The sequence below is a fragment of the Sphaerodactylus townsendi genome, linkage group LG06, assembly GCF_021028975.2.
Source record: "Sphaerodactylus townsendi isolate TG3544 linkage group LG06, MPM_Stown_v2.3, whole genome shotgun sequence".
Taxonomy (NCBI): Eukaryota; Metazoa; Chordata; class Lepidosauria; order Squamata; family Sphaerodactylidae; genus Sphaerodactylus; species Sphaerodactylus townsendi.
Genome location: NC_059430.1, coordinates 106,768,446 through 106,789,473, shown reverse-complemented (window position 1 = coordinate 106,789,473; position 21,028 = coordinate 106,768,446). Strand labels below are relative to the sequence as shown.

At 40.7% G+C, this 21,028-nt stretch overlaps 2 protein-coding genes and 1 pseudogene across 4 annotated transcripts in view; 2 read left to right on the top strand and 1 right to left on the bottom strand.

Annotated features, from left to right (window-relative positions):
- The window catches only part of PCLO (piccolo presynaptic cytomatrix protein), a 177,491-nt gene extending 168,970 nt beyond the window's left edge, over nucleotides 1-8,521 (top strand). For all 3 annotated transcript variants that reach the window (XM_048501408.1, XM_048501407.1, XM_048501406.1), the window contains 3 exons: nucleotides 1,434-1,568; nucleotides 3,721-3,866; nucleotides 4,182-8,521. In XM_048501408.1, coding sequence (XP_048357365.1) covers nucleotides 1,434-1,568; nucleotides 3,721-3,866; nucleotides 4,182-4,322 — 422 coding nt within the window. In that variant the 3' untranslated portion in view covers nucleotides 4,323-8,521. The remainder of the gene's footprint in view (nucleotides 1-1,433; nucleotides 1,569-3,720; nucleotides 3,867-4,181) is intronic.
- LOC125435973 lies at nucleotides 466-645 on the top strand (annotated as a pseudogene).
- A 7,199-nt stretch (nucleotides 8,522-15,720) lies between the features above and the next one.
- A4GALT (alpha 1,4-galactosyltransferase (P blood group)) lies at nucleotides 15,721-20,320 on the bottom strand. Its single transcript, XM_048501879.1, has 2 exons — nucleotides 20,274-20,320; nucleotides 15,721-17,339 (listed from the first exon to the last, which is right to left on the bottom strand). Exon 2 carries the CDS (start codon nucleotides 17,305-17,307, stop codon nucleotides 16,261-16,263), a length of 1,047 nt encoding a protein of 348 aa, XP_048357836.1. The 5' UTR covers nucleotides 17,308-17,339; nucleotides 20,274-20,320; the 3' UTR covers nucleotides 15,721-16,260.
- Between the last annotated feature and the right edge of the window lie 708 nt (nucleotides 20,321-21,028).

The following is a 21,028-nucleotide window of genomic DNA, read 5'->3' as shown; positions in this document are numbered from 1 at the left end:
TAATTCTGGGCTACAGAGATTTAGGGTGTTACCCAAGATGGAAAGCCTTGAGTTTAGAGGAGGGAGGGTCCCGTGGGATACAATGCCAAAGCAGTCACTCTCCAAAGCAGCTATGTTATCCAGGAAAAATGTAGCATTAGTTCAGGTATAAGTTTGCATCCACACAGGGATGATTCTCAATGTATCTCTTGTTGCTGCTGAGAATGCAGAGGCATTGACAAGCAATAGCTGTGGTGCATCTACACCAGGGGTGGCCAACCTATGGCGCTCCAGATGTTCATGGCCATGCTGGCAGGGGCTGATGGGAATTGTAGTCCATGAACATCTGGAGAGCTGCAGGTTGCAGACCCTTGATCTACACCCACACTTTCCATTTTTAAGTTTATGGTTAACGTTCATGTCTGGGGGGGAGAGAAGAGAAAGCTATTGTCTGCATCATACCTGACCTTTTATCACATTAAAAATATTGCTTCTCGGCCTATCGGCTAAGATCAAGTATAGTACCTGTTCTTATCAGTTTCATACAAACATAGTTCTTCAAGTTTCCTTGGAAAATTCGGTAACCAGTAGAGATCTTGACTGGTGATCTGATGAACAATTTGCTGGAGTTTTAGCTCCTTCTTTTATGAATGGAAGGAACCTGGTCCCAGAGAAGGTTTGGCTGTCCTGACTTGCAATTGGGCGAAGATAAAAAGTGTCAATTTTAGTGGCAGGTTTAAAGTTCAGTGCTGTTCAGTGTTTGGTTGGGGAAAATTGGTAATATTGCCTTGATTAGACTATTGTTAGCCAAATCTGCATGGGCACAAAGATCCAGGTGAGGCAAAAATGACTAATAAAGTTAAGGAGAAGGGCAACTTAATTATTTAAGTGTTCTCCTTGATTAGACATGGCTTAATTTTCTGACTAGATTAAGTCACTGACCTTGAGCAGGGTAGACATCACCAGAGTTTATGTGGTTATTAGATAATATCCTTAGTGCTGAAAGAACTTCTATTCTTGGGAAATGTGTCACGGAGCTAATGGAAATTGCATTTAGCCAGTTTTAATTCCAGCAACACACTTCCTCGTTCCTGAGATTCTCCAATGTCACAGCAGAACCCAGGTGGCTTGTGAAACTCCTCAAGTTTCAGATCCCCTGACCTTAGGTTGTAAAAGGAGCTGTCTATTCAAACAACAAAGTCCAAAATAAAAGTGTGACCCTAATATCTAAGGATTCTCAGCTGGAAAAGTGGGGAAGGTCCTCACAGTTCTAACAGAAGACCCTGCTTTAATTTGCTTAAGATATCGGATATACAGTTGGAGACTGATGTGTAATTTTTATGAAAAATCTCACATAACATTCAAATATTATAGTGTTCTCTCTCTTTCAAAGAAGCAAGCCAGAAGTATTTTCCCTTTGCTATATCACATGTGAATTTTTCCTTTATTTGCAGGTAAAACCCAGATGGTGGGTGAAATAAAGATTGCTCTAAAGAAGGAAATGAAGACAGATGGTGAACAACTAATAGTGGAGATCCTTCAGTGTAGAAATATCACATACAAGTTTAAATCTCCAGATCACTTACCAGGTACCAGCTGCACATAAGCATTTTAATATGGAAATGATGTTACAGTTATTAATTCATATATACTCATCATTAACTACTGTGTTCTTGTAACCTTTACAGAGTCAGGACTTTGGGGCAAGTTCTCTTATTAGTGGAAAATATCTTTGCAGTGAAATGCATGGTCTAGGAAAGAATGTAGGTCCAGGGGGAAATGTAGATCTAGGACAGGGGTCTGCAACTTGAAGCTCTCCAGATGTTCATGGACTACAAATCCCATCTTCCCCTGCCAGCATGGCCAATTGGCCATACTGGCAGGGGCTGATGGGAATTGTAGTCCATGAGCATCTGGAGAGCCGCAGGTTGCAGACCCCTGATCTAGAAAAAAAGGTGCCATGGAGAGAAACAAACCTTCACTGTGACATGACTCTGAAGGTGCCATCCATAGATGCGAGCAAAACATTAGGAGCAAAAACTACCAGACCGTGGTCATATAGCCTGGAAAACCCACAAAAACCAGTTAATTCCAGTCTTGAAAGATTCTGACAATACAAAAAAAAGTAGCGTTTTTTAAGATCAAAGTGAATGCAACTTCACAAGTGCCCATAATATTATCTCGCCTCCTTGCAGTGACAGCACACAAATGAAGCCTTTAAAAAAAAATTCAGTCAAAAGAATCGCTAGAAAAGGGGATTCATTTAAAACGTTTTGAGGCTGGAAATAAAATGTTTTGGTGGGGGAAACTGCAGAATTCCACCCCCCAAAATTATTTTTTTTCCATCCTGAAAATGTTTTTTTCCATCCTGAAAATGTTTTATTTGTGCTGTGTGGAAATAGCCAATTACAGGAAAGTTGAACTTTGCTTCGGTTTAAAAGAAATTTCCTTAATGGGGGAACAATCATTGCTAACTAACTAGGATCCAAGAATTTAGAATGTTGACCCTCCTGAGGCCACATTTTCAATCTATACCACTTGTTCTACTATCCTACACTATCAAAGTATGTCAACAAACTACAAACAACTGGGAGTCATTTCCATCACCTTACACATATCTTTTCAGACTTGGATATAATACAGCCTAAACAGAAAAAATAAATAGAATAAATCTATAGCAATAATTCTACCATTTAACACTATCAAAGAAAAATAATATAAATAGAATATCTGATAAAATAAACTAGTCTTGTGGCACCTTGAACAAGATTCAAGTTTTCATGGACTAGAGCCCTTTTTATCAGATGCATGAAGTGGCTCCTCAGGTAAAGAAGTGGGGAGGGAAACCCAGCTAGATCAAGTGGGTATGATGTTGACCTCTTCTTTCCCCATACCTTCTGTGGTAAACTGAAGAAACTGTAGTAAACATTGTTCCTACTTCTGCACTTGGGGTCCATGCTTCAAGAACTGCCATTTTTTAAATACTAATAAGACATCATATCCATATGTTTTTGTGTTCCTCCATATTTATGTAATCTATAACAATTTTATGGGTAATGTTAGACAGTAAAGGCATTCTTTGATTAGTAGGAAGCTAATGTTGATTGTGCCCATGTAATGATGGCTCAGTTGAATCTCTGGCCCACCAATTACTACACCGTCTCAGATTCAAGGAAATCAGATCCAAGTATGTGAATCTTACTCCTTTACATTTACCCAATCTCCCTGACTTAATTAGATTACACTACTTGTTGGACAATCCTGATCCTTCTCTCTGTATGATAGTGGCAAACTTTCTCCTAGAAATTACTTGGGTCCTTGGGTCCTCCTGCTAGAGAAGAACGCTTACGGGTTTTATTTTTCTCCAGCAGGCGGGTTGGAGGAATGTTTCACTGGGGGACAGCACTCGTGCTGCCCAGTGCACAAATCAGATCCCATGCTGCGCCTCACACTTCTTTGCATTCTTTGTCAATAAAACTCCTTGGCTCTGGCCAAAATCTTACCCCACAGACAAGAGTGTTGTGTTGTTATTTTGGTTGAGGACTCTGAGCAATACCAATCCTGCCCTCGGGTGGGAATATTGTTTGTATGACCTGTGTAAGGCTGGCAAACAATATACATTACTTACACCTTTCGTGTATAACTAAGGGATTTTCCCACTGCCCCTACTATTTTTGGCCTACCAGCATGCAGTGGATTAACAGACTTCTGAGTGATATGTTGAACTGTTTCTTTGAACAGATCTGTATGTGAAGCTGTACGTTGTCAACCTTGCTACTCAAAAGAGAGTGATGAAGAAGAAAACAAGAGTATGCAGGCATGACCGAGAACCTTCATTCAATGAAACATTTAGATTTAGTTTGAATCCAAGCGGACATTCCCTTCAGGTAATTCTCCATTTTAACATATGTCATCTGCTGCTATTTGAGAGTCTTCCACTAATTTTCTTAATCATAAACCAAAAAATGTATTTGAGGGATAGAATAGTAGCAGCCCAGAGGTTTCCACCTAGCAACGTCTGTGCCACTTGTAGGGGGAGAATTATTGCCAAAAGGTAGCTAGGTTCAGAGACAGTGGCCAACCCCCAAGTCACCAAGTAAGCTCTGTGGCTTTACCTTCTGAAACCAATATTCTAACTGCTAACTCACACTGGCTGTTTCCTCTTCCTCATAGCCCACCTATTCTTTATTTTCTGTTTCTAGATTCTCCTTGTTTCCAATGGAGGAAAGTTTATGAAGAAGACTTTAATTGGTGAGGCATATATCTGGCTTGACAAAGTGGACCTCAGGAAAAGAATAGTAAACTGGCACAAACTTATGGTCAGCTCCACACAGGCGCATTGAGCAAACATGTCTCCTTAGGGCAGCTAGGCATTTGAGGTGTCTGTCCATGTGATTCCAAGACTCTAGTCTGATATTGTGTTTAGCTAGGTTTTCAGAATACTGAGGAGGAACAGCAAGTTTCCACCAGGGCTATTTATGTGTTCTGCTGTATTTGAAAGAAATTTTAAAAACACAGCAAACAAAAAAATATATACCACCCTGGGCCCACAAGTCAAAGTGACTGTGCTTGAAAAGAGCTCTGTGATGCTTGAATCTATGTGGCTATGAGGAGAAAGCATTTGAAGGCAGATATTGGATCAGGCTGCAGCTGAAGGCGGAATCTCTGCATGGAAGAGAGATGTCTCAGTTGGTGTCTTGGTGTGATCAGAGGAGAGCTCATTTTATGCAACAGCACCTAAGCCTTTCCGATTCTCAACGTATGGGAAGACTCATCCATGTTCTTCTTCACTTCAGACTGTCTGGTGACTGTCTATAGATGATGCTCCAGAAAGGCCAAGGGGCAAAATACTTCATTTGAAATGATTAAACAATTCTTTTTCATATCATTAGTAATATGCAATGGATGATAAGTTCGAAACGATAATTTCTGTATTAGAACTGTGAAATGACCACCTTGAAATGTGAAGTATAAAAAGCACAGAAGCCGCTATTTTGGAAGGGGAAGACTAATTTGTGGGATAATTTGGCACCATCTCAGGAAAAGAGACTGACGATAGTTTAGCCTACCTTTCTGAGGTAGTACTTTACAATAAGGGCTTTTCCAAGTGCTGGAATGAATATTGTTGCTTTGACTAATCTGTCTTGCCTATGTGAACTTGAAGGGGTTGGTCTCTCAAAATGTTCAATTAGTCCAAGTGGAATTCTCAGCACCTATTTAGTTAATCTCAGCTGCACCTTTTGCTTGGCTTTGATGTGAAGTTTCCTTACAGACTGGCTTTCTCATGGACATATGTAACCATGAAAAGAGTGTACGGGTATCTTTGTTCACAAGCAAATGAGTTTTTTCACTTGGGAAGATTAAGGTCTTGGAGGAACCACTTCCGCAGCATAAGGCCAAATCTTGCTTTTAAGATGATGAGTCCAGCAGCATCCATCATCACGGAAAAGAAGTGTTTATAGAGGCTTGAGAAATGGGGCGAAGATGGTGACTTTTTAGAGGTTAAGTGAAATAAAAAAAATTCCTACAACAACTAATGTGACTGTCCTTTACTAAACTGATTGGCTTTTTAGTTTTATCTCAAGAACTGAACATCTCAGGCACAGTCAGCAAATTTGTACAAGCAAGTGCCCAAGAAGACCATACAATTTTATTTCAAATGACAGCATAACTTGTTTTCATAACAAAATCAGAGAAGATCCTAAATAAAAGAGAGGCAACATGACATCAGATTCATGGTCAGTTTTAATTCCAAATGTTTAGCAGGAGGAAAATATCTCAGTTCTGGAAAATAAATTCCTCAAAAATGCACTGGAACACACTGTTTTCACCAAATCAGTTACAACCCAAATGAATAACCAATTTGACCTTTGAATGCTGAGTATATTATTTTCATTGCATTTGGTTGGGAGAGGATCTCAGTTCATTACCCATTTCCTAGCAATTATTTCAGTTTCAATCCTTCCCTCCCCCACAGCAAGGTGCTGTGCCTCGTGCAAATTATCTTCTGCATCATAACTACATTTACATTATTGAAAACAACGGCAAAAGAAGAGATGTGTCATTGGATCTGTACTTCCCTCAAACATCCAGGTTCAATTAGTAAGCAAATTATATATGGCATTCAACTGGATAGTTGGATCCTGTTACAGCTGCCATGGAGATTTCCAGTAGCAGCAAAAACTGGCGGGAGGCTTACAAGGAAGCCGGCGGCCTTTCCTTAACCAGACTGCGACACATAGATCTGTGGGTAGAGTAAAGCATGCAAGCACAAGCAATGAAAGCTTCATATCAGGATTGCCAGGGTTTTCCACAGGCTTCTACGGCTTCTACCTCAACAACTGCCTTCCTCAGCCAATGGCTAAAGGCCTTGGTTCCAAGGCTGACTCAAAGCAGCCGGTTGGGGCAGAGCCTAAACTCTGGGGGCCATGTTTATTGTATGTGGGAATCAGAGCCTGAGGTAGTAGCTGTTAGGGAAAGTGGTTTCTATAGGCACTGGTTTGTTCCACCCCACTACAATAAATATACGTGTGGTCCACATGCGCGGCATCATCGCTGAGACTAGATGATGCCTCCAGTTTTCATTTTGATTAAATGTCTGGGTTGTGCTGGGATAATTCTATGCAACAATGAATCACGTTTAAATGCAGTCTTGTTATGAATGAAAATGACGAAATCCTTCTTCTGGCATTTTTTTTAAAGAAATAAACTCACATAGAGACTTTGGGTATTTTAAAAATGTATAGCTATTTCAGCATTTTTTTTAGTTTTCCTTTTTTTAAATAATCTCATTTTGTGGGACTTTTATATGTCAGAAGTGCTTAGACAGCACAATACTTGGAAAGATGGAATGGAAATCAGGTAGTGGCTTTCTTTTAGAATAAAGATTGTGGCTCGCACAAGAGTGATATTTACCTCCAAGTCTGCTGAGCTGGAGAGAAAAGTTGTATCCTACAGAATGCGTTCTTACATTGAAAACATGCTTGAAATCTGAGCTAAAGCACAGTTTTTTGTGTGTATTGACAAGTGGCAGGGATTGTTTCTCTAATGGGGGTAATTTCTCTTCTGCATTCCACTGTGCAGTAGCCAGATCTTGCATTATTTTTCTTGATCCAAAGTCCACGTTTCTGTGAAGAATGTTGTTGAGCCAGTCTGTTATTCCTTTAAAGGGACAGTATCCAGGAGAAAAAATGAATGCTGTTTCTTTATTATTGACTACTTTTTGTAATGTTATTTCACTATTGCTTAATATGTATACCAGGAGGAGCATATGGGAGATTTCTATATAGATTCTAAATCAGAAACCTCATTGTCAGTAATTTTCTGGATACTTAACTGTGAAACAGTTTGACTGTTCGGGATGGTGTGAGATGGGGGTGAGAGCTGTAGCTGGTAACCAGCCGATACTGCTTCATCCTCTAAGGGTGAAGAAAATGTAAACGCCTCCTATATCGTATGCAAGCAAGCTCGATAGAAAATTGTTTAATTAGCATTTTGTTTCTTGGAAATACCATACAGATGTTAAGTATATTTTTATCTTTTTATTTGATTAATGCATAATATGATTCAGGCAATTTATCTTCACAACTACTGTCGAATGTTCTGCAGTTCTTTGAGTGTCCATATATGTACATACATAAATGTATATGAGAGGGAAATAGTGAATATGAGTAACCAAATCTTTGAAGTGTAAAGCAGAAAGGAAATGTATGTATACACTGACATTCTATTTTCATTCATTTCTGGCCAATTTTCAATGCAGTTCTTGAGATATATTACTATTAGATGGAAACAATAAAAACTGGATACTTTCTCTTTAAATTATATGATTTTTCCACGTTCTGTTGACAAATAACACACCCATGGATTTTAAAATTATATGCTATACATAGATATATATATATAAAAACATGAAATAAGACGTGAAAGGAAGCTGTTTTCTTAATTTGTTATCTTGTAAATATACATTTTGTATTAAAAAGCAAAAGAAAGTTTGGATTCCAAACCCCATCATGTTTGAAGCATGTCTGTGTCAATAAAAGTTGACCTTATCTTGTATAGTTGGTTGGTGTGCCCAGGTGTTCAGCAATCCCTGAATGGCATATGTGCCATCATGCGTTCAGACAATGTACCTCATGTGGGCTGGGGAATCTACCATCAACAATAAAACTAAAAAGCAACCACAACTATTAGTCCTTGGAGAGATGTAATAATTCCACAATGATTGTTGCATGCACTGGTCTGATAATTTTCTTTTTCATTTGAATGAATTATGATTCCTTGATTTCTGATTCTCCAAGAAAAAAATGATGTTCACAGTTTAGCCTAAAAGTTTCATAACAGGAAATAACAACAAAAAAAGTAAAACAAGTTGTATATTGAGAAATATGCTCAATTTTCACACTGTGTATAAAATCAACGTCATGGTTTTGTGATTGTATACTTGTACAATCCTGTATGCAGGATGTAATTTGAGAATTTATGCAAATTGTGTTGTATAAAGGCTGTTAATCCCAGTCCAATTAATAAATATTTAAAATAACATGTTATGGTTTTATTTCCTGCCATCCAGTTGCACTATCAACTCAGCAGGGTTGAACGCACAATGTCATTGCGCTATAAAACTTCTGACTCTAGCCTAGCTTCTCAGCACAAACAACTGCCTTGCCCCACTGGTAGAGCCAACTCAATTATAGTGCCATCTGCAGCAGCGTCGCCTCTTCCATATCCAGACCACATGCTCAATTTGTTGACTGGGTGAGTGAGTAGGGATAATAGTTAAGCGAAGCAACAGCAACTTTCTTATATGACTTATCTGCTGGACAGATGTAGCTCCTTGCCACTATTACTCAGCCACATCTGGTGCATTTCAATCAACTAATTCGCTACCCATTTGAGTCTCTTGCTCTGAGTGGTATAATTATTTTACATAGCTCTTTAGAGACAACCCCATGATCCCAAAAGTAAGCAATCTCATACCAATTGAGAGAACTCCCTAATGGTCCCGTTTCCACAGCAGAAGTTAGGGGGCTCATTGACCAATTGAAGTGTAATAAATCACCTGGGTCTGATTCTCACCCTCTGGAGCTATTTAAGACATTCACAGACTGGTGGGCTCCTATATTAGCATGCTTATTCACCTTAGTTGATAAAACAGGAATTATACTTGCTGTATGGGACAGGGTATAATTGAGAGTCTTAGGCATTAGGAGTCAGAGCTTTAAGAAGAGTTCTCTGATGTTAGCTTCAGATTGTATTGGCATCTTCAGAGGATCTGAAGATGCCAGCCACAGATGCAGGCGAAACGTCAGGAGAGAATGCTGCTAGAACACGGCCATACAGCCCGGAAACCACACAGCACCCCAGTGATTCCGGCCGTGAAAGCCTTCGACAATCATAGTTCTAATTTTTAAGGAGGAGGGCTGTACACCCCCTGTAAATTATTGTCCCATAAGCCTTCCTTCGATTACAGGGAAGTTCTACGCAGACCATTTACTTAATAAACTGCTGATCTGAGCACAACATAATTGGCCCTGACCAGATCAGATTTAAACATGTAAGGGCTATTTTGGACCATTGTACAGTTTTGAATGCCATCATCTATAAATATACACTGAAGAACAAATCAAAATTATGTGCTGCCTTTCTCGATCTCAAGGCAGCTGTTGATTCTGTCTCCAGAGATCTTCTGGACCAAGATCTCGCTTGGTCCAAGAGACTGGCAACCCTAGGTCTGGAAGCAACTTCTGCGTGACATGAGACCACTAGGCTTGCGTGAATCCACTAAGCCCGGCTGCTTGCTACTTGTTCAAAAGCAGCCTTCTATAAAAGCCAGCATGGTGTAAAGCTTCAGAACAGGGGCTGAGAGGCCCAGGTTCAAATCCCCACCTTGCTGTGGAAGTTCACTGGATGGTTATGACCAGTCACATACTTGCAACCTAACCTACTGTACAGAGTTGTTGTGTGGATAAGGAGGAGAGGGAACTAATATAAACAGTGCGTTGCTCTCCACTATGGAGAAAGGCCATTGTTCTCCAAGGTAGAGGCTGCAGATAAAAGGTAGGTTGGGTGTTAGATAGGGTTGCCATCTCCAAATTGGGAAATTCCTGGAGATTTGAGGGGTGGAGCCTGAGGAAAGTGGGGTTTTGAGAGGGGAGGGATCTCATAAGGGTATAATGGCATGAATTCGTCCCTCCAAGGCAGCCTCATCCTCCAGGGGAACTACTGTTGCCAACCTCCAGGTGAAAGTCAGACATCACTCAGAATTCCAGTTCCTCTCCAGATGAGACAGATCAGGTGGAGAAAATGGCTGCTTTGGGGGTTGAGTTCTATGGTATTATATCCTGCTGATTTGTCTTCCCCTCCCGAACCTCATTCTTCCAAGGCTCCAACCCCAATCTTCAGGAATTTCCCAACTTGGAGCTGACAACCCTAAGGGGAACTGATCTCTGTAGTTGGGAAATCCATGATGATTCCAGGACAGCTGTTGTTGCCACTGATCCTGTGGGGTGCAGGAGGCAGGTGGGCAGTTGAGAGCAGAAGAAGAGTTTGGATTTATACATCACCTTTCTATGCTGTAAGAAGACTCAAACTCCTTCCCTTCCTGTCCCTACAACAGACTCCATGTGAGGTACGTAAACCTAAGAGAGTTCAGAGAGAATTGTGACCAGCCCAAGGTCACCCAACAGGCTTCATGTGGGGGAGTGGGAAAACAAATCAAGTTACCAGATCAAAGTCTGCCGTTGGTGTAGAGGAGTGAGGAATCGAACCTGGTTCTCCAGATTGGAGGCCAGCGCATCTCACTGGGAAAGTGATGGAGGCAGAAAGAGTAGTGGGGAGGGGTGGAAAGAGAAAGTGACAGACATAGAGAAGAGAGTAAGAAAAGGGATGGCAGGAGGCAGAAAGAGTGAGAGATTGCAAGATGTATGGGGAGAGGGAAGTAAGCAAAGATTGCGGTAATTGAATAGCTGCTCCTGTAATTTTTTGTGGGTCCCCAAGACATGCAGGGGGGTAAAAAAAGCATCTACAAGTGGGGAGATGGGGAGTCAGACAACCCTGGGTGCCCCCATTACCTGGTCATCATGTGGGGCACAAGCAAAAAATTTAGGATTAACAGGGTTTGTGCTGCTTTTGTATTTTTTAGTGTATTTTCAGTTTTTGGTACCTGCAGGGGTCAGAAGCCTTTGTCTAGGCATAGGACCTGGCGGTTTCTCCACCTGGGACCACCCATCAGCCTGCCTCAGCATGGCCAATTGGCCATGCTGGTAGGGGCTGATGGGAATTGTAGTTCCTGAACATCTGGAGAGCCGCAGGTTCCCTACCCCTGGTCTAGCAGCACCACAATTTCAGGGATTTTCCGGGAGACTATCCTGATGATACCATCCAGGTTTGGTGAGAATTGGTTCAGGGGGTCCAAAGTTATAGACTCCCAAAGAGGGTGCCCCATTCCCCATTGTTTCCAATAGGAGCTAATAGGAGCTGTGGGCTACACCTTTGAGGGTCCATAACTTTGGATTTCCCAAACCAAACTTCACCAAACCTGGGTGGTATCATCAGGAGAGTCTCCTAAAGATACCCGGAAATTTTGGTGCTACTAGCTTAACAATTGCACCCCTGACAGCAGGCACCTCCCAAATTTCCCCAGATTTGTTGACATTGTACTTGGAGTCCAACAAGGAGATAGCTTTGTCTTCCTGGCCCCTCAGAGTGCTGAGATGGACTGTTTAGCTGGTACAGTTTGGCAGAGGACCCTTACAGTTCAGGAGCCTGGTTCCTTTCAGATGTAGGTGTCTCTAAGCAAACTCATACTCCATCCTTGGTGCTAGCAGTAGTTGGTGCATTTCCAAACTTTTTTTCAGCATAGATTATCTATTTTTTTAAATTCCTGCTGCCTCTGAAGATAGAGGATCCATTCAAAGGACATTGACAGACATTTCACTTGCCACATATTTTCCTTCTTTTAAGCTCTCTGTGCTAGCAACTATCAAAGCATCTCATGGCTACAAATTCCATAAGCTGATTATATCTTTGGTGGAAAACTTATTACTCTTCCTCATGATATTTCTGTCTTGTTTTTGAGGCAGCATGACCATGTAGGAATCCTATTTCATCTTCATAACAGTCCCATGAGGTAGGATGAGCTGGAAGAGGCATTTGAATTTGGGTGTTGCAGTACAAGCCCAACACTGGTATCTTTTCTTGCTGTAAGGGTCTATCAAGTAACCTAATAAAACATCCATTTCACCTTGAATTGAAGTTAGAAAAAGAGACTGCCATTCAAAATTTCATCTCCACTAAACAAATTTTGTGGGAAGGGTTTTGTATTGCTTCTAAAGCTTGCAAAACCTGTTTGACCAGTGGATACATTTGAACACCTGATAGCTTTCTAAACAAGTTTCAGTTCTCTTTCTCTTTTTTTTTAAAAAAAACCCCTACTGTATCTCCAACCTTCCTTTTTTCATCTTGCAACTGAGTAATCACTGCTGAGTAAAGGAAAGGTGACCAGACTCAGTTTAGTTACTACTAGCAATTAGTACAGCAATAACAACTACCGGTAATTGTGTTCTACTGAATGTTTCCGGTTGTTCAGGAGGAATTTTCTGAAGAAGAGCCTTGTGTGACTCACAAATTTCCACCATTCAGAATAAAACTAAACCACATGCCTGCTCTGCGTTGCTCTTTCCGGTGAAGTTACATTTCCATTCTGGCTGAACGTATCACAGTCTCCTTCACTTGACAGATGAAAAATATACTTGTGACAACCCTGCTTCCGTGTGAAAAATTGTTGCTTGAGCTCCTTCATAAGGTTCTGCAGAAGGCTCTATTCTGTCTGCTCTGCATCTAATCCTAATCCTGCAGTCTGCCATAGCGTGCCTTGCACTATTTGAAAAGTCAGGAGTTTGGTTAGAGCTCACTTGTGAGCTGGTTTAGAGTAGTAGTTGTAGTGTTGGACTAGAGCCAGGTAAACTCAGGTTCAAATCCTTGCTTGCTCAGTCATTAAAGTCACCGGGTGACTTTGGGTTTATCACTTTTTCTCACCCAACCTACTTTACCAAGTTGTTGTAAAGATGAAACAGAGTATAAAGCCACTGCTCTGAGCTCTTTGGAAGAAGGTCAAGAGGATAATAAAATAGTTATGATCAGCAAACCAGAACTGTCCTGCAAACTGTTGTCAAGAGTTCTACCTGTAGGTGTGGTGTACAAAGGGACCGGCTGCGGGCTGCCAAATACCTGAGTGTTTATGTGCATATACATTTATGTAGCTGTGCATTTGAGACACCATGAATCTTCCTCCATTCAGAAATCCAGATTCTGAGAACGGAGAGAAACATAATTTAGGTTTGTTTGTTTGTTTCAACAAGGCACATCCGAAAGCTAAACAGGAGGGGCAGTTATTGACCCAGGGCTGTGTGAGGTATGTAGTTGTGTTGGGCTATCCGTAGTCCCTTTAACACCAATAAAGAGCTTTGACTCTCTACCTCGGGAACCTAGCAACCCCAGACATTCTGGTGGTGTTCCATTCATGAATCTGGAAGCCCACCAGTTGCACATCTTGGGAACATGATACACATGATACTGTAATGTCTGAGTTGGGCAATCAAGAAAAGCAGAGTTCTGGTCCACATGAATAGAAGCTATACTCATGTGGAAAATCCATGCATGTGTCAGTTCACATGCTACAGGATCATCTGTACTGTGTGCTTTGCAGGGACAGCCACACACTCCTGGTACATGTTTCCAATGGGCTCTCACAGTACAGGAATGTGTTCTGAAACCTGGCTAAGATGGTAGTGGGGATTCGACCAGGGAGGTCGTCCCTCAAACCTGGTTAGTTTGTGTTCCAGAACACAACCTGGCTAAGACGGTAGTGGGGATTCGACCTCTGTGAAGATCTAAGAAGAAGGGATGTGCTTCTGGTTTGACCAGTGATGAAGACTTTTGTCATCTCAGCGCATCTGTTCCTTGGTTTGAATTTTGTGCATTTGAAGAGACAGCTTTAGACATGTTTGCAGTATTTTAGATAATTTCAAAATAATATGTATTTGTGTTGTATTTATATCCCGCCCTACCCCCCTGGTTATATTAATTTTGTTTCTGCTTCAAACTTGAGCCTTGGAGAACTTACAAAGCGTGGCCAAAAGATACGAGTTCCGTCAATGCAGGGTATGCTGCCTGACACCCTCGTTATTGACAAATAGCACTCAGTTGTTTTTCAGGTACTTTTAAACGGGGAGGCTTTCATGCACAGGTACTGTGAACACCTTACAAGAAAATCAAAGGCACAATTGAGTGCCTGCTTTAAGGCTGCCTGGGTGCTCTTGGGTTATATAACTCTCAGTCAAAATTACCTGACAAGTTCGTTGTTGTTGTTGTTGTTTATTGTATATCGACTAGAGAATTTTTATCATGCCATACAAGTAAGTGGTTGGAAAGTTTCACCTATGACGTTTTGGTGTGTCAGAAATATCTTCAGTAGAGAGCATTGGAAAACAGTTAAAATGACAATTCAGAATAAAAAACCTTTAATAGCATTTTTTTTAAAAGAAGCACAGGCCCAATTGGTCTTTATTACATATAATAATGATGTCAAGATATAAATTTTTACATAATATCACATTGTCCGAAAGACTAACCCTCGTATTGGTGTTCCTCTTTTTAGTTCAGGATATTGGAGGTGCTGGATATAACACCATAAGATATTGTCGAAGGCTTTCACGGCCGGAATCACTGGGGTGCTGTGTGGTTTCCGGGCTGTATGGCCGTGTTCTAGCAGCATTCTCTCCTGATGTTTCGCCTGCATCTGTGGCTGGCATCTTAAGAGGATCTGATAGTAGGAAAGGAAAGCAAGTGGAGTATATATACCTGTGAGTAAAGGTCAATAGGTGAGGGCATCTGAATAGGAGTGGTCTGGCAAGAGAGTAACAGTGAAGTGTAGCATGTGAGTAACAAATGGAGATAACAAGGTCACATAGAGTGAAGCATGCATCTGAATAGGAAGTAGTCTGGCCTTTGTCTCCCTTTGGATTGTCTATAGTCATCCTGTGTTCTGTGTGGAGCTGATTAGTCACTGGTTCCTTGACTCCTAGTGTTTTTTGTTTTCTAAAACTGGCAGCCAAATTCTGTTCATTTTCATGGTTTCTTTCCCTCTTTCTGTTGAAATTGTCCATGTGCTTCTGTGGGATTCTCAATGGCTTCTCTGTGTAATGATCTGGACATAGTGGGTTGTCAGGAGTGGTCCAGGGAAATTTTCTGTGTTTTCAAATAATATTCTGTGGGTCCAGGTTGGTTTATTATGTGTTCTGCTATTGCTGATTTTTCTGGCTGAAATAGTCTGCAGTGCCTTTCGTGTTCTTTGATTCGTGTCTGAGCACTACATTTGGTGGTTCCTATGTAGACTTGTCCACAGCTACATGGTATGCGGTAGACTCCTGCAGAAGCTAGAGGATCCCTCTTATCCTTTGCTGAATGTAGCATTTGTTGAATTTTCTTAGTGGGTCTGTAGATTGTTTGTAAGTTATGCTTACTGATGAAGAAACTGATGAAACGTCAGGAGAGAATGCTGCTAGAACACAGCCATACAGCCCGGAAACCACACAGCACCCCAACGCCATAAGAGTTTTCACAGCAGTAATAAAACATTTTAAAAGCATTTTGAGAATGTTGTCAAAAATTTTGATTTCTGCTGAGTGGCATGGACTATTGCTGTGTTCCAATTTGTGAGTTGGGGCATTTTCTATAATGTGATGATGATTTAGAAATGACCTGGTGTAAAAAATCATTATGGTGGGGAGAGGGTGGCCGCCCATGGGGGGGGGGGGGGGCGCCAAACTCAGGTTTTGCCCATGGGCTCCAGTTCGCCTAGAAACGCCTCTGAGTTTCAGTGATCTCAATAATCACCTTCTGACCACAAAACTTATCTCACACCAGTGAACCCAAAACCTACACACTTGCTACATATAGAATATCTGGAAACTGAGGGGGAGGTTTATAATTCAACATGAACCTAGAGCCCCAAAATCTTAGGAAGTGGTGTGTGTCCCCTCAGTAGGGAAAAAAAGGCTTGTCAGAGCCCCTAAAAAGATTTTCTATGCCAAACACTTCTGCTGGAATAAGCTTGGTTTGTCTTACAGATGTCACTTGATTTCTCTTGATTTTGCTCTTTTTTAAAAAAACTCAGCTGGCAAATACTATTTTGTGTAAGTTTTGTCTTCTGTAAGTACACACACCACCTGAAGAAACAGACAGATTTTGGGCACTGCCTGTAGGATGTGTGCAAAAACTTTATTGAAAACGCTTCATTAGCTCATAGGTTGAGGGACAATACTGGCCATACAACTGAGCTAGTAACGCTTTAGAGGTGATATCAAGTTGCATCCCTTGACTTTTCTTGTGCCAGACATGGGCTGCATAGGTATGTTTGAACAGCTGTGAAAGCTCTGATGCTTTGATCTCTTCAAAATATTTCCTCCAGTCCTGCCAACGAATGGGATAAAAGGCTTCTTGCGGAAGAACAGTGACACCTCTGCACCCTTTGCTGCTCTGGAGGCTCCGAATGGAACACCATTTCTTAAACACCCGGGTGAAGAGTTGTGGGCCCTGGTTTCCCCAGATCCATCTGCTGTAATTGGCCACAAAGTCTTGCATACAGAGCTCTATGAATCTATGTCTTGGTGCAAAAGAGAGGAAAGCCCCATTCAGTAAATATTTGCTCTGGATACCAAGCGTGTTGGTGAGGTTTTTTAAACTCTTAAAGACAATGACATCTGTGTCTAAATAGATTCCTCCAAATTTCCACATGACGGCTAATCGGCAGGCATCAGAAAGAACAGGCAAGAAAAAAGGTTCCCATCTCTGTTGCGCAACTGAGTACCAGTTAGCCAGGGGAGTGTCCATTAAAATGTCCTTCATGTCCAAAGGCTTGATTTCGATATTACTGAAACACCTGAACAAGGAAATGCCCAAGCAGTTTGGTAAAGTAAAATTTTGCTTTGCCATGCCCTTCATAAGTACAATAATTTTGGCTTCTGGGTGAACTCTGGCTGCTGATTCAACAGAGCACATAAACAGAAAGTTGGGTTTGGTTTGTTCTGAGGTCTCCAGAAAGTATACATTCTTCGGCAAAAGAGAAGACCAGGCAGATGGAGGAGAGATAGAAGGTGCAGCGAGGGGACATTTATAATCGCTAGGCAAGCTGTAGAGCCAGGTCTTGTCTTTGGGGCCACTGGTGATTCGCCAGTAAAATATGATGGCGATGGACGTGAACTTACAGGTGACAACAAACACAACCCATGGTTTGTGTTTGGCCCAAATCTTGGTTAATTTGTTCATAGCCTGCTTTCTGTAAATAAAGCCAGGGTGAACTGCAAAAAGGAAATAGAATGAGTTAACATGATGATCAAGATAAAACACATTGACAACAAAAAAATTCTTAATTTCAAATATGGATGTTCACTGGGAATTCTTGGGATGCGAAAGTAATATCTTGTGGCACCTTATAAACTAACAGCATATAACTTTCATAGGCTAGAACACCACAATTCTCCAGCTGCAGGGTGGATCTTTACTATGAAGGGTGTGATCAAGAGTCTACAAAACAGCCAGTGCAGACTGGAAGTGAATTATGTAAAATGCAAGAAAACTAGAGTGAGACCATTAACTACGTGTACCCATAATATATACCAGAAATACATGTAAATACAGCGTTGAGTGAAGAGTCCCAGTGATGGCTAAGATAGTTAATTTTAAGTTATAAATTGCAGGTCCAAAAATATGTTTGGCACCAGATTTGTCTCAATTGACACCTTTTACTATGCAATCTTCTCAAGCCGTGTTTGTCCTGCAGGCAAATCAAAGGTTTGGAGGCAAATCAAACCTTTGGCAAATCAAAGGTTTGGAGGAGGACCTTCTTTTATACTTGTTATTAAATTTCTCTATAAAGAAAGTTCATGTAAATTAGTTTGGTAAAATTACAGGAGCCATACTACCATACATACAGTATGTTCCCACCTGGTAACTTTGAGTAGTGGAACATGTTATATAAAATTATTATTTTAGAGTAGAAAAGCAAAGGACGCAGAGATGGTAGGAGGGAGGACTCTACCATGTCAGACAGTCAGTTCTCTCAACCTATTAACTAATATTAAGTTGTATTATCAGGCTGCAGGACTGGTCTGGATATCAGATTGGATTAAAAATCCAGAACAAAGAATTATTAAATTGGCAACTGCAGAGTTCAATGTAGGAATGATTTTTATGGACAGAGTAAGAAGGCCAGATGAAGTGTTTATTACACCCATGTAATAAGAAATGGGCTTATGGATATTTGAATAAAAACATATAAAAGACTAAGCTCCCCAGTTTCACCATTAATGTCACTATTGGACGCCTATTATGATAGAAATGTGAAAAAAATAACAACAGCACAATTGCTAAAGAAATGATTAATACACAAGGGAAATTTAAATGGCAAGAGGTGAAAGATTTTTAATTAGTTAGTTGGTTTTATTTATTTATTTATTTATTGGTTCGATTTATATACCGCCCTCCCCCAAAGGGCTCAGTACGCTGTCTCTCCCCCTTTCATTGTATATGCAATAAGACATTCAAAAGTAGCTACTATATGCTCATTTAGTAATGCAAGATGGCAGAAACAACATACAATCCATTTGAAGGACTGGTGGTGGACTGGATGGTACAGGGGGAGGCCAGATTGCGTCATATCTCCCTGAACCATATGCCTGGTGGAGAGCTCTATGTTAACTTAAATATATGGGGTATACTGTCTTATATTATATTATTGTTTTTATATTAATATTGATGGTAAAAGATTTTAATTATTTTAATGAAGAAAGTAAGATAATTTACAGTATTTCTTTAATTGTTGATGTTCAGTGTGTAGTCAAATTATTCAGTGTCTAGCAGGTACCTTTTTAAAAAGAAGGTTAAACTTAAAAGAATAATTTTAAAAGAATAATCTTAAAAGAATAATAATAATTGATAAGAAAGGCTTTATAAAATTTAGAATATGGCAAATACCAAGATACACTTTTTTACACAGGTGTATTTCTGTTGCTTTTATCTGTAAAGGTCTGTTGTTAAGTTTACATGTATATTTCATGTTTTATTACTCTTTTTATTATAATTATTATAATTACCAGAGTAAAAAAAAATAGAACAAGAAAACGATGAAGAAGGGATCTGTGCAGTGGTGGGATTCAAATAATTTAACAACCAGTTCCGGTGGTGGGATTCAAATAATTTAACAACTGGTTGTTTACAAGTACCATTTTAATAACCAGTTCTGCCGAAGTGGTGCAAACCTGCTGAATCCCACCACTGGATCTGTGCCACAAGATTAAAGAATTCAAAAGGAAATTTAAACCACACCAAGGGTTTAAAAGATCAGTATGGAAATACATTGACTGAACAGGATAAAATAAAGAAAACATGGGAATAATACGCTGAGTGACACCAAATTTGCAGGAATCCTAGAGCTGCCTGTCTGCTAAAGATCCCTCAAATTTCAAGCAACTTCAATTTCAATTTTATCAGCCCCTGAACAAGGTGCCCCCCAGCCATCCAACTACTTTTCCTTTCAAAAAGCTATAACAAACTCAAAGAGGTGGTCAAATTAGGAGTTCCGGTACAAAAAATGTGTGATTGGGGCAGCATCCAAATAGCGAGCAGCAAAGATCCTATCTAATAAGTTTGAAAGTTCTTTCCAAAAACTAGGAAGGCTAGAAAGGGCAAGGAATGAGGCAAGAGTAGAAAGAAGAGGTCTCTTTGGGATGCTAAAAAAGAACCTGTGGCAGTTTTTAAGTCAAATCATCTATATGGGTGTCACACAGGATTACAAAAACTGACAGATAACACAACCCCCCATACACATACCCAGCCCATCAATTGCCACCCAAAGATTTCTACCCATAGTGGACCATGGGTAGAACGTCTATACCTATACCATTAGCAGCAATAGGGGCAAGAAAGTCAAGTTACAAAGCCCTAATGCTCAGTTCCATTTCACTTATGACTACCAGTTAATTTTTAAAAACCTCACAAGACAACTTGGGTCTGTGATACAGAAACAAATAAAGATTACTGATGGCCTCTTCACCTCTGCTTGTAATGGAGGTCTTCAAAACGCAAACAAGTTTGCCCCAAGATTAGTCAGAAATCACCCTTGCATTCCCACCCTTGTATTTTGCATTTCATATCTCCAGTTAAACCTTCCCAATTGCATTTATCATAAACTTCCACAACCAAAATACGTAAATGATAAAAATACAACTTGATACCTTGTGAAATCTACCTTTCTTGCCACAGAAACTTATTTGCGAGTTCTTCTTTCCTGTGCTAGTGCCGAGCACGGCTTCCTGGCTGGACGTTATGCTCAAACTCACAAGAACATTTTCGTTGTATCAAATCGGAATCCAGTTTTCAGGCATCAAGCAGCCACCCACTCACAAACAAAGCAGGGAGACCGTGGCTGGTCCCCTGCTCACAGATCTACTGTTTCTGAACAATGAAGTTCTCTTTACCTGCTGTTTGCCACATATGTTTTGTTGAAGCTGCCTGCTAATGGCTGGCTTGGATCCAGCAATGTAAATAGGCGTAACACAATTTCACAGTGGACGAACTGCTTTCCCCATTGATTCCCAGATGTAGTTATCACAAGCGGATACTTCAGACAACCCCATCAAGGGTATTTTCCCCCCACACTTCTGCTACGCATTGCAATATGGAAATAAAAGTCTCACCTGCTTGCCAAGTTTCTAAATAAGGTTTTGGTAACTTGAAGAGGAAAGTTCTTCCAAATGCCAGTTTGCCTCGCCTTCAAACCCACCTTTTTGAAGCAACAGTGGAGAAGCGGCAGCACAGTGGCTAAGAGCAGGTGCACTCTAATCTGGAGAAACTGGGTTTGATTCCCCACTCTGCCGCTTGAGCTGTGGAGGCTGATCTGGGGAATTCAGATTAGTCGGTGCACTCCCAACACATGCCAGCTGGGTGACCTTGAGCTAGTCACATCTCAGCCACACCTACCTCACAGGGT